The sequence below is a fragment of the Oncorhynchus mykiss genome, chromosome 16, assembly GCF_057628025.1.
Source record: "Oncorhynchus mykiss isolate SJ-2025 chromosome 16, ASM5762802v1, whole genome shotgun sequence".
NCBI lineage: Eukaryota > Metazoa > Chordata > Actinopteri > Salmoniformes > Salmonidae > Oncorhynchus > Oncorhynchus mykiss.
Window position 1 is genome coordinate 1,137,251 of NC_143037.1, and position 16,746 is coordinate 1,153,996.

General features: G+C 47.0%; 1 protein-coding gene across 1 annotated transcript in view; it reads right to left on the reverse strand.

Annotated features, from left to right (window-relative positions):
* gpr137ba (G protein-coupled receptor 137Ba) overlaps window positions 1-6,056 on the reverse strand; it is a 28,015-nt gene extending 21,959 nt beyond the window's left edge. Inside the window, exon 1 of the mRNA XM_021564564.3 lies at window positions 4,821-6,056. Coding sequence (XP_021420239.1) covers window positions 4,821-5,210 — 390 coding nt within the window. The 5' untranslated portion in view covers window positions 5,211-6,056. The remainder of the gene's footprint in view (window positions 1-4,820) is intronic.
* Between the last annotated feature and the right edge of the window lie 10,690 nt (window positions 6,057-16,746).

A 16,746-nucleotide genomic window follows, 5' to 3' on the forward strand; every position in this document is an offset into this window, starting at 1 on the left:
AACATTCCTTTGAAACCTCTGGGTTCAGAATAGCTGAGTTCAAAGAAGTAGAACGGCCTTAAGCTACAGTTGCTCAGTTACAGTTGCTAGGCATCACAGCAGTACCAGTTGGAGTGTCTCTTGACCCTGCTAGAGCCACTGACATCTGCTAGAGCAACTAACATCTGCTAGAGCCACTAACATCTGCTAGAGCCACTAACATCTGCTAGAGCCACTGACTGATACAAGTAATGCTTCTGTTGTAGGAGTGAGACATGTTCCTAGTCTTCAAACTAACTCTCTTTCTCTCCTACCAAACATCTCATCCCAACTCTCTTTCTCTCCCACCAAACATCTCATCCCAACTCTCTTTCTCTCCCACCAAACATCTCATCCCAACTCTCTTTCTCTCCTACCAAACATGTCATCCCAACTCTCTTTCTCTCCCACCAAACATCTCATCCCAACTCTCTCTCTCCCACCAAACACCTCATCCCAACTCTCTTTCTCTCCTACCAAACATCTCATCCCAACTCTCTTTCTCTCCCACCAAACATCTCATCCCAACTCTTTCTCTCCCACCAAACATCTCCAGTCTGAGCAGGTCCTTTAGCCACAATAGGACTCCAGTCTGAGCAGGTCCTTTAGCCACAATAGAACTCCAGTCTGAGCAGGTCCTTTAGCCACAATAGGACTCCAGTCTGAGCAGGTCCTTTAGCCACAATAGGACTCCAGTCTGAGCAGGTCCTATAGCCACAATAGGACTCCAGTCTGAGCAGGTCCTTTAGCCACAATAGGACTCCAGTCTGAGCAGGTCCTTTAGCCACAATAGGACTCCAGTCTGAGCAGGTCCTTTAGCCACAATAGGACTCCAGTCTGAGCAGGTCCTTTAGCCACAATAGGACTCCAGTCTGAGCAGCACAATGATGAATCGTAAAGTGTTCTGTAGTCTAATTCAGTTTATGGAGCATTTCACAAGCCAAGCTTTGAACAAATCCTAAACTAGACAAAACTATGTTGCAGCTCTTTGCTCCGGCGTCTGTGTCTGACTGCTGTGCCAAATGGTGGCCTTCGCCACCTGACCTCTGACCCCTTACCTCTCAGAGAGACATGAGCTGTGTTCAAATACGCATAGTAATGCACTAACCGTACTATTTGTGATGTAAAATGAGTATGTACTATGTCGTATGCTTATTAGTCATAGTATGGATGTAATTAGTATGCTAAAGGTTCCCGGATGTTGTACTACATCTGTCAAAATACGAAGTATACAAGCATTGGACACATTTCCTTGCTTTTATGGCCCATAATGCAATTCTTCAGAAAATGGGTGTGGCTTCACAACATTTTCAGATTTGAAGAAAATGGCGGAAAATATGCAACGAGAGCTAATTATTACAAATGTTAACAAAATGTTGAGTAATGTAATACTGTAATGACTTTTCAAATAAGTTAAACATTATTTTGTTGGCTGACAGTTTGTTAGCTACGCTGTCCTTATGAACTGCAAAGCATATCATTACAGCAGTAATCAGTATGTATATTACTGGTATGTTAGCTAGCTACCTAACGCTAGTTGGCTACTAATACATTGAACTTGCCAGTATATTAACTATATGCTATCTAACTAACTACCCAACGTTTATTGACATGATTATTTACGTCATTCTTAGCTAAGTGGTATAGTTTGTTGTGCGTTCTCAATGGACATTCGGGTGTGTTTGTAAATTCACTCTGGCTATCTACTCTGATGTCAGAGCACTCTTGTCTGAGTGTGCCAGAGCGCAGAACAACGGATGAATTCATGAATGCTCAACACCGGATGAATATGGCCGGTGTCAGTAAAGGTCTGCAAAAAATATTAAGTCAATTCTTGCCAGCATTACAGTTACAGTCACCAACGCTCTGGATAACATGAAAACAGCCTAGCCAGCTCTGCTAGGGCGAGTAAAATGGTCAGAGTGAAGTGTTCTCTCATTTGTGTCTGGAAGTAGTTAGCAGGTTAGCCAGTTAGCTTGGGTGCTTGACTGCAGTTGTGAGGTCAGAATGCTCAGATCAACCCTACTCCTTGGCCAGAGTGTCCAGTGTGCGTTCTGAACGCTCTGAATTTACCTAAGGGCAATCTGACAACGCTTTGAATTTACAAACGCCCAGAGCGCATTCTGACAATCCAGAGTGAATTTACGAACATACCCCAAGTCGTAAAATGTCTAGCTAGTAATTTGTTATGCTAACAAACTAGCAAGAGGTTGCTTAGCAACAGCATCAACTTCAGGTAGACAGGTGAAGCTGGTACGCTCAGCTGAAAGAATACCGTTCATTTACAGTATACTAAAATTAACTAATAGTCAGGGGACGATTTTAGCATGTAAATCTTGGTGAGGCAAACACTTTATTTGTATTTTTATGCCAACAAAGCCACTACACAACACAACACTAAACAATACATTAATTGCACTATAACGGTGACAAACGGTGCCCACAAACTGTTAGGACCTACATAAAGCTGTCCCAACAGCAGAGTCCCAACAGCAGAGTCCCAACACCTTACCACTGCCACACCTGGCTATCAGCAGAGTCCCAACACCTTACCACTGCTACACTATCAGCGGAACCTTGTCTGGCAGCGAAACAGTTCATTCAGCCTCATTTACTGCCTTCAAAAAAACATAGTTGATATGGCTGACTTGCTTAAACAAATGTGGTTTCTACTGACAATTGAGATGTACAAACTATGGCATAAGGGAACGGCAAGCGGATAAGAGGCAATCCGTAATTTAGATTAAGACATTAATGAGCGAGCCAGGACGGACGTAGTCAATATAACTATTTGTTCAGCACTTTTGAAATGTACAGCGACAGAATTCAGAACCTGGGCTGTTCTTACAGTATTCTTCCTGTACACCAAGTCAGAACCATAGGATAAATAAAGGGGGCATATAAACAGACAATGAAAGCTCTTACAATATTCAATGATTACATTTCTCTAAAACAGGCTATAGGCTACATGTGCACAACCAAGTCAGAACAGTAGGTGAAACTATGAGGGGGAAAAGGGACCGAATTATTAGGGTGAGGCACATGGGCTTACTACACAACATACACTTAGTATTACTTTCTTAGCTACAGACAGTATACATATATCCCTGGGATATTACATCATTTATGCAGCAGCTTACAATACATTTTTGGACTCACTTTGTACAGGAAGGTGGCGCGGCGGTCCTTTGTGGGCAAATTTTGTTGTCAAAGTCTGTCATTCTCTGGATTTATGGTGCTTTCAAGACAACTGGGAACTGAAGAAAACAAGGTCGAATCATGACTTCAGTGATCTTAAGGTCAGCACTCTAGAAAGAGGCTTGAGTCCCCTACTTGCAATTCCGAGTTGGATGACTGTTCAAAATGAATTTTCCCAGTCGGAGCTGTTTTTCTTTCAAAGTTCCCAGTTGTCTTGAACTCACCGAAGTCTTATTTTCCAGTTCTGAGTTTCCAGTTGTTTTGGACACGGCAGAAGTCATGCTGGATTGACAGCAAGGCCAATGTTGAATGTTTATCTTCTTTAACCTTGGAAAAGAGACCCTTAAACCCAGACTTGGGACCACACACCCACTCCACTGAATAGCAGGCTAGTGATTGCTTTGCAATGCTTGCAGTAAGCCACTGATTCCTTCCAAACCACTCATTGTTGCGATTTCCAACTTGTTGTGTAATGTTTATGTCCAATAGTTGATGAGCACCAATACGTTTTATCTATAATTTCTCTTAATTATTTATCTTCATATGACAAGGATTTTCCAGCAGATTGTCGACTTGATTCATGATGATGACTGCTAGCTTACTAGCTAAGATTTTGAAAGTATGGTGTTGACATGATCAGTCCAATCAAAGCTGCTGTGGAGATAATGTGATTTGATGTAAATGTATCTGTGGCCAATGACCTTGAGCCTCCGTGGATGGGCACGCCTAATACAACTCTATGGCAGCACCCAAGGCGCTTGAATTTTCGAGCTCTACCCTTAGATTTTGCGGTGACATGGTGTCCCCATGAGTGACAGAACGCTGAGCCAATCACAGCGCAACTAGAGAACATTACCAACCCCTACGCTCAGTATTTTCCACTGGCTGTCCCACCACCACAGAAAGCAGATCTAGGCTGAAACACCTGCATTTTGGAGCTGCCTCAGTCAGGAAAGCACTAATCTAGGCTGAAACACCTGCATTTTGGAGCTGCCTCAGTCAGGAAAGCACTGATCTAGGCTGAAACGCCTGCATTTTGGAGCTGCCTCAGTCAGGAAAGCACTAATCTAGGCTGAAACACCTGCATTTTGGAGCTGCCTCAGTCAGGAAAGCAGAGAAGAGACCAAGTCTGCAGGTGGCTTTATTGACTCAATTATGTTGATGATTTTTTTACATTGTTTGCAAACTGATATGTGACACGTATTAATGCTAGAATAACATGCAAAACTGTGGGTCGCCACTGCTAAAAGTATATAGTATGTCGTATACAGTATGTTGGTATGGGTTTTGGAACACAGCTATGGTCTCATCTCTGGCCTCAACAACCTACAACTTGACTGGTCACATACATGTGGATCTGCTCCACTTGTAACAGTGTTGCTTCCTGTCTGCCCAGAGCTGGGCCGAAAACAGAGACCGTCGGCACACAACAACACTCACCACCCATTCTTGAGTCACAGTTGACTTGAAATATCGATAGATTTGCTACCAGTGCGCCATAGTTAACTAGCTAGCTATTTCACATGGACTACATTCACATGTGCTAAAACAGAGGCAGGATCAACACAGAGACGGGTGTACTGACTCAACTGTGCTAAACTCACCTGTGCGAAATAGAGGTTCATGAGGCTGAGGGTGAAGAACTGCAGGCATACAGGGTAACAGTAGAGCAGCCAGAAGGGGAATGGTCCCAGAGTGTTGGCTGTCACAAAGTTTCTGAAGTAGAAGGAGAAGAGGACGGCCCTCAACGCAGCCCACAGCAGACACAGGAAGAGAAACACTGTCTGGTAGCTGAACCTCTTGTGTTTGTAGCGCAGCACCATCCACAGCTGTACATAGATGAAGAGGAACAGCAGGGAGTAGAAGACAGTGTAGACCACAGTGAGACCTAGCTTCACGTAAGGGGGTACAGCCGGGGTCAAGGTGGGGGGAGGGAGGGACTCGTTGGTACCCAGGGGAGACAGGAGGGATAGATCCCTCACCTGGGCCTCCATGGCCCCTGGATCTCCTAGGTACAGTGGGGGCCTCTTCTTCTCTCCCTGGCTGGTTTTACCAGGGTTTTCCCTGGATCTCCTAGGTACAGTGGGGGCCTCTTCTTCCCTCCCTGGCTGGTTCTCACTTGGCTGCCCCTGGATCTCCTAGGTACAGTGGGGGCCTCTTCTTCTCTCCCTGGCTGGTTTTACCAGGGTTTTCCCTGGATCTCCTAGGTACAGTGGGGGCCTCTTCTTCCTTCCCTGGCTGGTTCTCACTTGGCTGCCCCTGGATCTCCTAGCCGCAGTGGGGGCCTCTCCTTTCCTCCTCTTCTTTCTTCCTTCTCTTCCTCTCCTTCGGTGCACTGTTGTGACGGTTCCTCCTCTCACGAGCCGTCTTCTACAGCACGACAACACAGACACAGCTCTCTCTCTTTCGCCTAACAGAGCAGGAGGCAGAGAGAGCGAATGCGCAGAGAGAAATGGTGTGAGTGAATGGGGGTGTCAGGCTCTAAGAGGAAAGAAAAGAATGGAGGGCGAATGGAGGAGAAGAGGAGAGGTGGAGGAGGGGGTATAAAGAATAACAAGCTAGACTTCCTGCAGCAGGGAGAGGAGAGCCAAGCCAGTGGCTGAACGCTGAGGCACATGATCTGTGTCGAGAATGAGGTGTTTGTCAGGCGACAGGCTGGAGGCTGGGTCTGTGGGCAGGAAGCTACAGTTACAGTACAGTAGGCTGTGCTGGACTTTGAGTTTAGAGAGAGAAGAGAAGTGGGGAGAGAGGAAGAGGGCAATCCATTCCCTGGTTCATTACGCTATACGCTACGTACTCAGCTGACGCAGGCTACTGTACCTTTAACCCTGGACTGGAGCTTCCCACCACTAACCGACTGAACTCCCCTGGGACTGGAGCTTCCCACCACTGACTGACTGAACCCCTCTGGGACTGGAGCTTCCCACCACTGACTGACTGAACTCCCCTGGGACTGGAGCTTCCCACTACTGACTGAACTCCTCTGGGACTGGAGCTTCCCACCACTAACCGACTGAACTCCCTGGGACTGGAGTTTCCCACCACTGACTGACTGAACTCCCCTGGGACTGGAGCTTCCCACTACTGACTGAACTCCTCTGGGACTGGAGCTCCCACCACTGACTGACTGAACTCCCCTGGGACTGGAGCTTCCAACCACTGACTGACTGAAGTCCCCTGGGACTGGAGCTTCCTGCCACTGACTGACTGAACACCCCTGGGACTGGAGCTTCCCACCACTGACTGCCTGAACTCCCCTGGGACTGGAGCTTCCCACCACTGACTACCTGAACTCCCCTGGGACTGGAGCTTCCCACCACTGACTGACTGAACTCCCCTGGGACTGGAGCTTCCTGCCACTGACTGACTGAACTCCCCTGGGACTGGAGCTTCCCACCACTGACTGAACTCCCCTGGGATTGGAGCTTCCCACCACTGACTGAACTCCCCTGGGACTGGAGCTTCCCACCACTGACTGACTGAACACCCCTGGGACTGGAGCGTCCCACCACTAACCGACTGAACTCCCTGGGACTGGAGTTTCCCACCACTGACTGACTGAACTCCCCTGGGACTGGAGCTTCCCACTACTGACTGAACTCCTCTGGGACTGGAGCTCCCACCACTGACTGACTGAACTCCGCTGGGACTGGAGCTTCCAACCACTGACTGACTGAAGTCCCCTGGGACTGGAGCTTCCTGCCACTGACTGACTGAACACCCCTGGGACTGGAGCTTCCCACCACTGACTGACTGAACCCCTCTGGGACTGGTGCTTCCCACCACTGACTGCTTGAACTCCCCTGGGACTGGAGCTTCCCACCACTGACTGCCTGAACTCCCCTGGGACTGGAGCTTCCCACCACTGACTGACTGAACTCCCCTGGGACTGGAGCTTCCTGCCACTGACTGACTGAACTCCCCTGGGATTGGAGCTTCCCACCACTGACTGAACTCCCCTGGGACTGGAGCTTCCCACCACTGACTGACTGAACACCCCTGGGACTGGAGCTTCCAACCACTGACTGACTGAACTCCCCTGGGACTGGAGCTTCCCACCACTGACTGACTGAACACCCCTGGGACTGGAGCTTCCCACCACTGACTGACTGAACTCCTCTGGGACTGGAGCTTCCCACCACTGACTGACTGAACTCCCCTGGGACTGGAGCTTCCCACCACTGACTGACTGAACTCCCCTGGGACTGGAGCTTCCCACCACTGACTGACTGAAGTCCCCTGGGACTGGAGCTTCCCACCACTGACTGAACTCCCCTGGGACTGGAGCTTCCCACACTGACTGACTGAACTCCCGTGGGACTGGAGCTTCCCACCACTGACTGAAGTCCCCTGGGACTGGAGCTTCCCACCACTGACTGACTGAACTCGGAGCCGCCCCAGATCGGATGGCTTTATTATCATGAAGATAATATTTTGTTTCACAAAGCCAACCAAACATGTATTTGTTGTGCTCTTATGTCTCTCTCTTTGTGTGATTCCGGTTCTATTGTGGTTGCAGTAGAACATTCATTACATAGAACCTACTTTGCTTTCAGGGTTCTGTACTGACTCAGTCTAAACTACTCTCCAGGACTAGACTTAATGTGTCCGGGAAACCGGCCAGATGAATTACAGAGGCATGACCAGGAGCAGGGGAACTCGGACCAGGGGACTGTGTTAGCGGGAGGGTCTCTCTCCAACCCAGAGTGCTTTGGGCTGTCCAGAGAGTACAGAACGCTAGCAGGAGCAGGGTTTGTTATGGTTGGTATATTTTCGTGTCACAGGACGACAGGGGCATGTGAATGTCAGGACAGTCATGGTCTACAGGTCAGTTCAAATGACCTTTGACTCGGTCAGTAAATGTTTACTGTCTCAGAAACGTTCATTGCTCAGACGACAGACAGCAGGAATGAGGCCCTGGTCATTCATTTTCCTGCGCTCGTATAGACACTCAAGGTCTCCCTACCAATTGGCACTTTCTTCCCTTCGTATTTTTTGTAATTGTATTTATTATGGATCCCCGTTAGTTCCTGCCAAGGCAGCAGCTACTCTTTCTGGGGTTTGTTATGTATCCCCATTAGTTCCTGCCAAGGCAGCAGCTATTCTTCCTGGGGTTTATTATGGATCCCCATTAGTTCCTGCCAAGGCAGCAGCTACTCTTCCTGGGGTTTATTATGGATCCCCATTAGTTTCTGCCAAGGCAGCAGCTACTCTTCCTGGGGTTTATTATGGATCCCCATTAGTTCCTGCCAAGGCAGCAGCTACTCTTCCCAGGGTTTATTATGGATCCCCATTAGTTCCTGTCAAGACAGCAGCTACTCTTCCTGGGGTTTGTTATGTATCCCCATTAGTTCCTGCCAAGGCAGCAGCTACTCTTCCTGGGGTTTATTATGGATCCCCATTAGTTCCTGCCAAGGCAGCAGCTACTCTTCCTGGGGTTTATTATGGATCCCCATTAGTTCCTGCCAAGGCAGCAGCTACTCTTCCTGGGGTTTTTTATGGATCCCCATTAGTTCCTGCCAAGGCAGCAGCTACTCTTCCTGGGGTTTATTATGGATCCCCATTAGTTCCTGCCAAGGCAGCAGCTACTCTTCCTGGGGTTTATTATGGATCCCCATTAGTTCCTGCCAAGGCAGCAGCTACTCTTCCCAGGGTTTATTATGGATCCCCATTAGTTCCTACCAAGGCAGCAGCTACTCTTCCTGGGGTTTATTATGGATCCCCATTAGTTCCTGCCAAGGCAGCAGCTACTCTTCCCAGGGTTTATTATGGATCCCCATTAGTTCCTGCCAAGGCAGCAGCTACTCTTCCCGGGGTTTATTATGGATCCCCATTAGTTCCTTTCAAGACAGCAGCTACTCTTCCTGGGGTTTATTATGGATCCCCATTAGTTCCTGCCAAAGCAGCAGCTACTCTTCCTGGGGTTTATTATGGATCCCCATTAGTTCCTGTCAAGACAGCAGCTACTCTTCCTGGGGTTTATTATGGATCCCCATTAGTTCCTTTCAAGACAGCAGCTACTCTTCCTAGGGTTTATTATGGATCCCCATTAGTTCCTGCCAAGGCAGCAGCTACTCTTCCTGGGGTTTATTATGGATCCCCATTAGTTCCTGCCAAGGCAGCAGCTACTCTTCCTGGGGTTTATTATGGATCCCCATTAGTTCCTGTCAAGGCAGCAGCTACTCTTCCTGGGGTTTATTATGGATCCCCATTAGTTCCTGTCAAGGCAGCAGCTACTCTTCCTGGGGTTTATTATGGATCCCCATTAGTTCCTGCCAAGGCAGCAGCTACTCTTCCCGGGGTTTATTATGGATCCCCATTAGTTCCTTTCAAGACAGCAGCTACTCTTCCTGGGGTTTATTATGGATCCCCATTAGTTCCTGCCAAGGCAGCAGCTACTCTTCCCAGGGTTTATTATGGATCCCCATTAGTTCCTGCCAAGGCAGCAGCTACTCTTCCCGGGGTTTATTATGGATCCCCATTAGTTCCTTTCAAGACAGCAGCTACTCTTCCTGGGGTTTATTATGGATCCCCATTAGTTCCTGCCAAAGCAGCAGCTACTCTTCCTGGGGTTTATTATGGATCCCCATTAGTTCCTGTCAAGACAGCAGCTACTCTTCCTGGGGTTTATTATGGATCCCCATTAGTTCCTTTCAAGACAGCAGCTACTCTTCCTAGGGTTTATTATGGATCCCCATTAGTTCCTGCCAAGGCAGCAGCTACTCTTCCTGGGGTTTATTATGGATCCCCATTAGTTCCTGCCAAGGCAGCAGCTACTCTTCCTGGGGTTTATTATGGATCCCCATTAGTTCCTGTCAAGGCAGCAGCTACTCTTCCTGGGGTTTATTATGGATCCCCATTAGTTCCTGTCAAGGCAGCAGCTACTCTTCCTGGGGTTTATTATGGATCCCCATTAGTTCCTGCCAAGGCAGCAGCTACTCTTCCCGGGGTTTATTATGGATCCCCATTAGTTCCTTTCAAGACAGCAGCTACTCTTCCTGGGGTTTATTATGGATCCCCATTAGTTCCTGCCAAGGCAGCAGCTACTCTTCCTGGGGTTTATTATGAATCCCCATTAGTTCCTTTCAAGACAGCAGCTACTCTTCCTGGGGTTTATTATGGATCCCCATTAGTTCCTGCCAAGGCAGCAGCTACTCTTCCTGGGGTTTATTATGGATCCCCATTAGTTCCTGTCAAGGCAGCAGCTACTCTTCCTGGGGTTTATTATGGATCCCCATTAGTTCCTGTCAAGGCAGCAGCTACTCTTCCTGGGGTTTATTATGGATCCCCATTAGTTCCTGCCAAGGCAGCAGCTACTCTTCCCGGGGTTTATTATGGATCCCCATTAGTTCCTTTCAAGACAGCAGCTACTCTTCCTGGGGTTTATTATGGATCCCCATTAGTTCCTGCCAAGGCAGCAGCTACTCTTCCTGGGGTTTATTATGGATCCCCATTAGTTCCTTTCAAGACAGCAGCTACTCTTCCTGGGGTTTATTATGGATCCCCATTAGTTCCTGCCAAGGCAGCAGCTACTCTTCCTGGGGTTTATTATGGATCCCCATTAGTTCCTGTCAAGGCAGCAGCTACTCTTCCTGGGGTCCGGCAAAATTAAGTCTGTTATACAATTAAAAAAAACTTTACAATACATTCACAACATATTTATCAACACATTAAGTGTGTGCCCTCAGGCCCCTACTCTACATTTTTACAACACATAATCCATGTGTATGTGTGTGTATAGTGCGTATGTTATCATGTGTGTATGCATGTGCAGTACTATAAAAGGGCCCTATGCACAGCCTAAAACAAACTGTTTAGTATACCAGCTACTGGGGCAGTTAGATTAAAAAATATATACCAGCCACTGGGGCAGTTAGATTAAAAAACATATACCAGCCACTGGGGCAGTTAGATTAAAAAACATATACCAGCCACTGGGGCAGTTAGATATAAGATATATACCAGCCACTGGGGCAGTTAGATATAAGATATATACCAGCCACTGGGGCAGTTAGATATAAGATATATACCAGCCACTGGGGCAGTTAGATATAAGATATATAACAGCCATGTTTTTACCAGCCAAAATATATATTTCGCTGTAATTACACAAAGAAATACAAATAAACAGATGTATTTATTTTTATTTTATTTCACCTTTATTTAACCAGGTACGCAAGTTGAGAACAAGTTCTCATTTACAATTGCGACCTGGCCAAGATAAAGCAAAGCAGTTCGACACATACAACGACACAGAGTTACACATGGAGTAAAACAAACATACAGTCAATAATACAGTATAAACAAGTCTATATACAATGTGAGCAAATGAGGTGAGATAAGGGAGGTAAAGGCAAAAAAAGGCCATGGTGTCAAAGTAAATACAATATAGCAAGTAAAACACTGGAATGGTAGATTTGCAATGGAAGAATGTGCAAAGTAGAAATAAAAATAATGGGGTGCAAAGGAGCAAAATAAATAAATTAATTAAATACAGTAGGGAAAGAGGTAGTTGTTTGGGTTAAATTATAGGATGATGATGAGCATGCTTAGTAATGTTTCTAATACAATAAATGTATTACTAATAAGAAGTAATGTGGTATTTTTTTCAATGTAATTGAATATTATGTACCTTAGTGTTTTAACCAAAATATCCCAGAGGAAGATGCTCAGCTGCCCCTTTAAGGTGACCTTGCAGATTGACTGTGTTGTCCTCAAGTGTGCGACATTATCTCTTCGCTAGCAGTGGAAGGAAACCTAAACGGCGAACAGCAACCTAGCTTATGAAGAAGACTATGTAAATAGAAACACAGGGACAAAGTCTCACTTAAGTAGAGTTTCGAGTAAATTAGACCAACTTTTATGCCTGCACACATTGCTTCTAAAAACGAGTCTTTCAACACGTAACTCACAGTGTTGGTGCGCGATGCGGGATACCTATAACGTTAGGATTCACATTCTTTGTTCGTTACCAGCATGAAACAAAACGACACAAATACTGAGAAAACAGCTAATGCAGCATTTATTTACCTATAAATCACAACGCGTACATGTGGCCATACTTGACGTGACTATTGTATGAAACGCTCACACTGTAGAAGCCAATGCCAAGATCTACTACACACATTTGGAAGGTGGCAGGCGTTCATTTTAGGTGCTGGCCCTTTGGGCTTTGGTCAAAAGTAGTGCACTATATAGGGAATAGCATTTGCCATCGATAGTTTCTGTTAAGAGGGATTACCCATTTTATTTACATACTGTTAGGACATCCAGAACTGTAAAGAGAGCAGTTCTGTTCTGATTGGCTCTATGCAGGTTAATAAAGAATCACATACACTATATTTATCAAGTATTTTCCAGTTGTTCACTGAAGAATTGCGACATCTCTTAGATTTACACAGCGGATGTGATTCATACTGTACAAAATCATGTGTCTCTACTGTCTACTAACTGTGTTGACAGGAAGATGTGTTTTGAAACCATATGTCCCAAATGGCACCATATTCCCTATCTAGTGCACTACTTTAGACCAGGGCCCTCACCATATTCCCTATCTAAAGCAGTACTTTGACCAGGGCCCTCACCATATTCCCTATCTAGTGCACTACTTCAGACCAGGGCCCTCACCATATTCCCTATCTAAAGCACTACTTTAGACCAGAGCCCAAAAGGACTATATAGGGAATAGGTTGCCATTTGGGACAATGAGGGGGTGTTTATCTGCACCCTTCCTCTTTAATGTTGCATTTATAAACAAGACAACGGCTGTGGTCCAACAAAAACATGAGGGGAGACAGAGAGAGAGCCACCGAGAGAACGGGAGAGAGAGGAGAGAGAGAGGGAGGGAGAGAGGAGAGAGAGAGAGAACGGGAGAGAGAGAGACAGAGAGAACGGGAGAGAGGGAGGGAGAGAGGAGAGAGAGAGAGAACGGGAGAGAGAGAGACAGAGAGAACGGGAGAGAGAGAGAGAGAGAACGGGAGAGAGAGAGTGAGACAGAGAGGGAGGGAGAGATTTTGCCCTTGTGTCCACGGTTTTCGATCCATTTTTTGAAAATCCTATCAGTTTTAAACGTTTACGCCATCACATAGATTTTGTTGTTGTTGAAATGACGTGGAAACAACGTTGATTCACCAACAAAAAATTGCCCAGTGGGAGTGGACTGGTTCCCAGGCAACATGGCAGCCCTGTGGTGCCTTGGCGACTCATAAATAACAGTCTGACCGTTACAGGACATTACTGACCTCAGAATGATGTCAACTCAATCAGAGGGGTTCCAACGTCACCATAACGTTTCAGTGTAACTTCACTATTTAGCCACAGTGATTGTAAACAATCTCAGCATCTTGGCTTTGATTGACGTTATTTAAAAACATATCCTACAAACCACCTCGGAAAAGGCTCTAGGAATCCTGTTAAAACCTGCTTTAAAACAACAACAAAGGCTTCCCAGCTCAGAGTAGGTTGATGTTAAAACACTGTCCAGACGAAGTCTGCGCCAGGAGTGAAATCAGCTCCTGAAAGTTTATCTCAGCTGGTAGTCAAGACAGTTTGAGGTACCACAAAGGAAAGATGATGACGCTCATTGACAATGTTGAAAATGATGGGGATTAACCAATCATGATGAGACATCAGCAGCTGTGAACTCTATCACACTTCCAAACCACAGTGAAAGTGACTGTACATCAAATGGTGCAATGGTAAAACGCTGGATATAATTATTGCCAAATATGTTAGCATGCATAATATATACAATACCAGTCAAAAGTTTGGACAAACCTACTCATTCCAGGGTTTTACTTTATTTTGACTATGTTCTACATTGTGGAATAATAGCGATGACATCAAAACAATGAAATAACACATATGGAGTCATGTAGGAACCAAAAAACGGTTAAACAAATCACAATATATTTTATATTTGAGATTCTTCTTAGTTTATTTCTTCACCTCGTCAGTCTGACACCTGTTCGGGGCGTGGCACAATTTATAAGAGATAGATTATCTTATACCTCCTAAAATCACATTCCTATCTTTAAAAAAGAATGTCAGAATTCTTCATATTATATGCACAACGTTAAGGATGGAGACTTCATACCTGTAGTGTACATACTTTTCAAGTTACAGTATTTCCTTGAGAACCTTTTTAATGACATCACAAAATAAAACCCAGCATAACATTTGCTCCCCACTGACAATACCCCACATTCTTATGTTAGAATTATTGTTCCGGTATTCACGTTTGACCGTTAGAGCTTTGCTGGGAAAACTGTCTGTGAAACAAAGAACATTCCTTGAGTCAAATACTGGAGGGGGAGATAAAGTCTCCTTCTGTAATTTATGACAGGGTGTGAAGTGTCAACCCCCCCCCCCCTAGTTAAATCATTAGTTAAATAGTTAGTTAAATAGTTAGTTAAATCGTTAGTTAAATCGTTAGTTAAATCGTTAGTTAAATCGTTAGTTAAATAGTTAGTTAAATCGTTAGTTAAATCGTTAGTTAAATAGTTAGTTAAATAGTTAGTTAAATCGTTAGTTAAATAGTTAGTTAAATCGTTAGTTAAATCGTTAGTTAAATAGTTAGTTAAATCGTTAGTTAAATAGTTAGTTAAATAGTTAGTTAAATAGTTAACCAAATAGCTATCCGGATGATCTCTATTCATCCTATTTGCACTAACTTTGAACCACATTCACATACACTGATGCTACTGTTACCTGTCTGTCACTTTATTCATAGTTATCAATTACCTCGTGACCCTGCACATTGACTCTGTACTGATAACCCCTTGTACATAGCCTGGTTATCAATTACCTCGTGACCCTGCACATTGACTCTGTACTGATAACCCCTCGAGCCTGCCTGACCTCAAGCCTGCCTGACCATTCACCCTGTCCTGATCTCGTGCCTGCCTGACCATTCATCCTGTCCTGACCTCAAGCCTGCCTGACCATTCACCCTGTCCTGACCTCGAGCCTGCCTGACCATTCAGACTTCCAGACCTCGAGCCAGTCTGACCGTTCAGCCTGCCTGATCTCGAGCATGCCTGACCATTCAGCCTGCCTGACCTCGAGCCTGCCTGACCTTGAGTCTGCCTGACCTCGAGCCTGCCTGGCCATTCAGCCTGCCTGACCTCGAGCCTGCCTGACCTCGAGCCTGCCTGACCTCGAGCCTGCCTGACCTCGAGCCTGCCTGACCTCGAGCCTGCCTGACCATTCAGCCTGGCCTGACCTCAAGCCTGCCTGACCTCAAGCCTGCCTGACCATTCAGCCTGCCTGACCTCAAGCCTGCCTGACCATTCAGCCTGCCTGACCTCGAGACTGTCTGACCATTCAGCCTGCCTGACCATTCACCCTGTCCTGACCTCGAGCCTGCCTGACCATTCACCCTGTCCTGATCTCGAGCCTGCCTGACCATTCACCCTGTCCTGATCTCGTGCCTGCCTGACCATTCAGCCTGCCTGACCATTCACCCTGTCCGGACCTCGAGCCTGCCTGACCATTCAACCTGTCCTGACCATGAGCCTGCCTGACCATTCAGCCTGCCTGATCTCGAGCCTGCCTGACCATTCAGCCTGTCCTGACCTCGAGCCTGCTTGACCATTCAGCCTGCCTGACCTCGAGCCTGTCTGACCATTCAGCCTGCCTGACCTCGAGCCTGCCTGACCTCAAGCCTGCGTGACCATTCACCCTGTCCTGACCTCGAGCCTGCCTGACCATTCAGCCTGCCTGACCTCGAGCCTGCCTGACCATTCAGCCTGTCCTGACCTCGAGCCTGCCTGACCTCGAGCCTGCCTGACCTCGAGCCTGCCTGACCTCGAGCCAGCATTACCATTCAGCCTGCCTGACCTCAAGCCTGCCTGACCATTCAGCCTGTCCTGACCTCGAGCCTGCCTGACCTCGAGCCTGCCTGACCTCGAGCCTGCCTGACCTTTAGCCTGCCTGACCTCAAGCCTGCCTGACCTTGAGCCTGCCCGACCTCGAGCCTGCCTGACCTCGAGCCTGCCTGACCATTCAGCCTGCCTGACAATTCAGCCTATCCTGACCATTCAGCCTTTCCTGACCATTCAGCCTGCCTGACCTCGAGCCTGCCTGACCTCGAGCCTGCCTGACCATTCAGCCTGCCTGACCATTCAGCCTATCCTGACCTTGAGCCTATCCTGACCTTGAGCCTGCCTGACCTTGAGCCTGCCTGACCTTGAGCCTGCCTGACCATTCAGCCTGCCTGACCTCGAGCCTGCCTGACCATTCAGCCTGCCTGACCTCGAGACTGTCTGACCATTCAGCCTGCCTGACCTCGAACCTGCCTGACCTCGAGCATGCCTGACCTCAAGCCTGCCTGACCATTCAGCCTGCCTGACCTCGAGCCTGCCTGACCTCGAGCCTGCCTGACCATTCAGCCTGTCCTGACCTCGAGCCTGCCTGACCTCGAGCCTGCCTGACCTGTAGCCTGCCTGAAATCGAGCCTGCCTGACCATTCAGCCTGCCTGACCTCAAGACTGTCTGACCATTCAGCCTGCCTGAACTTGAGCCTGAGTG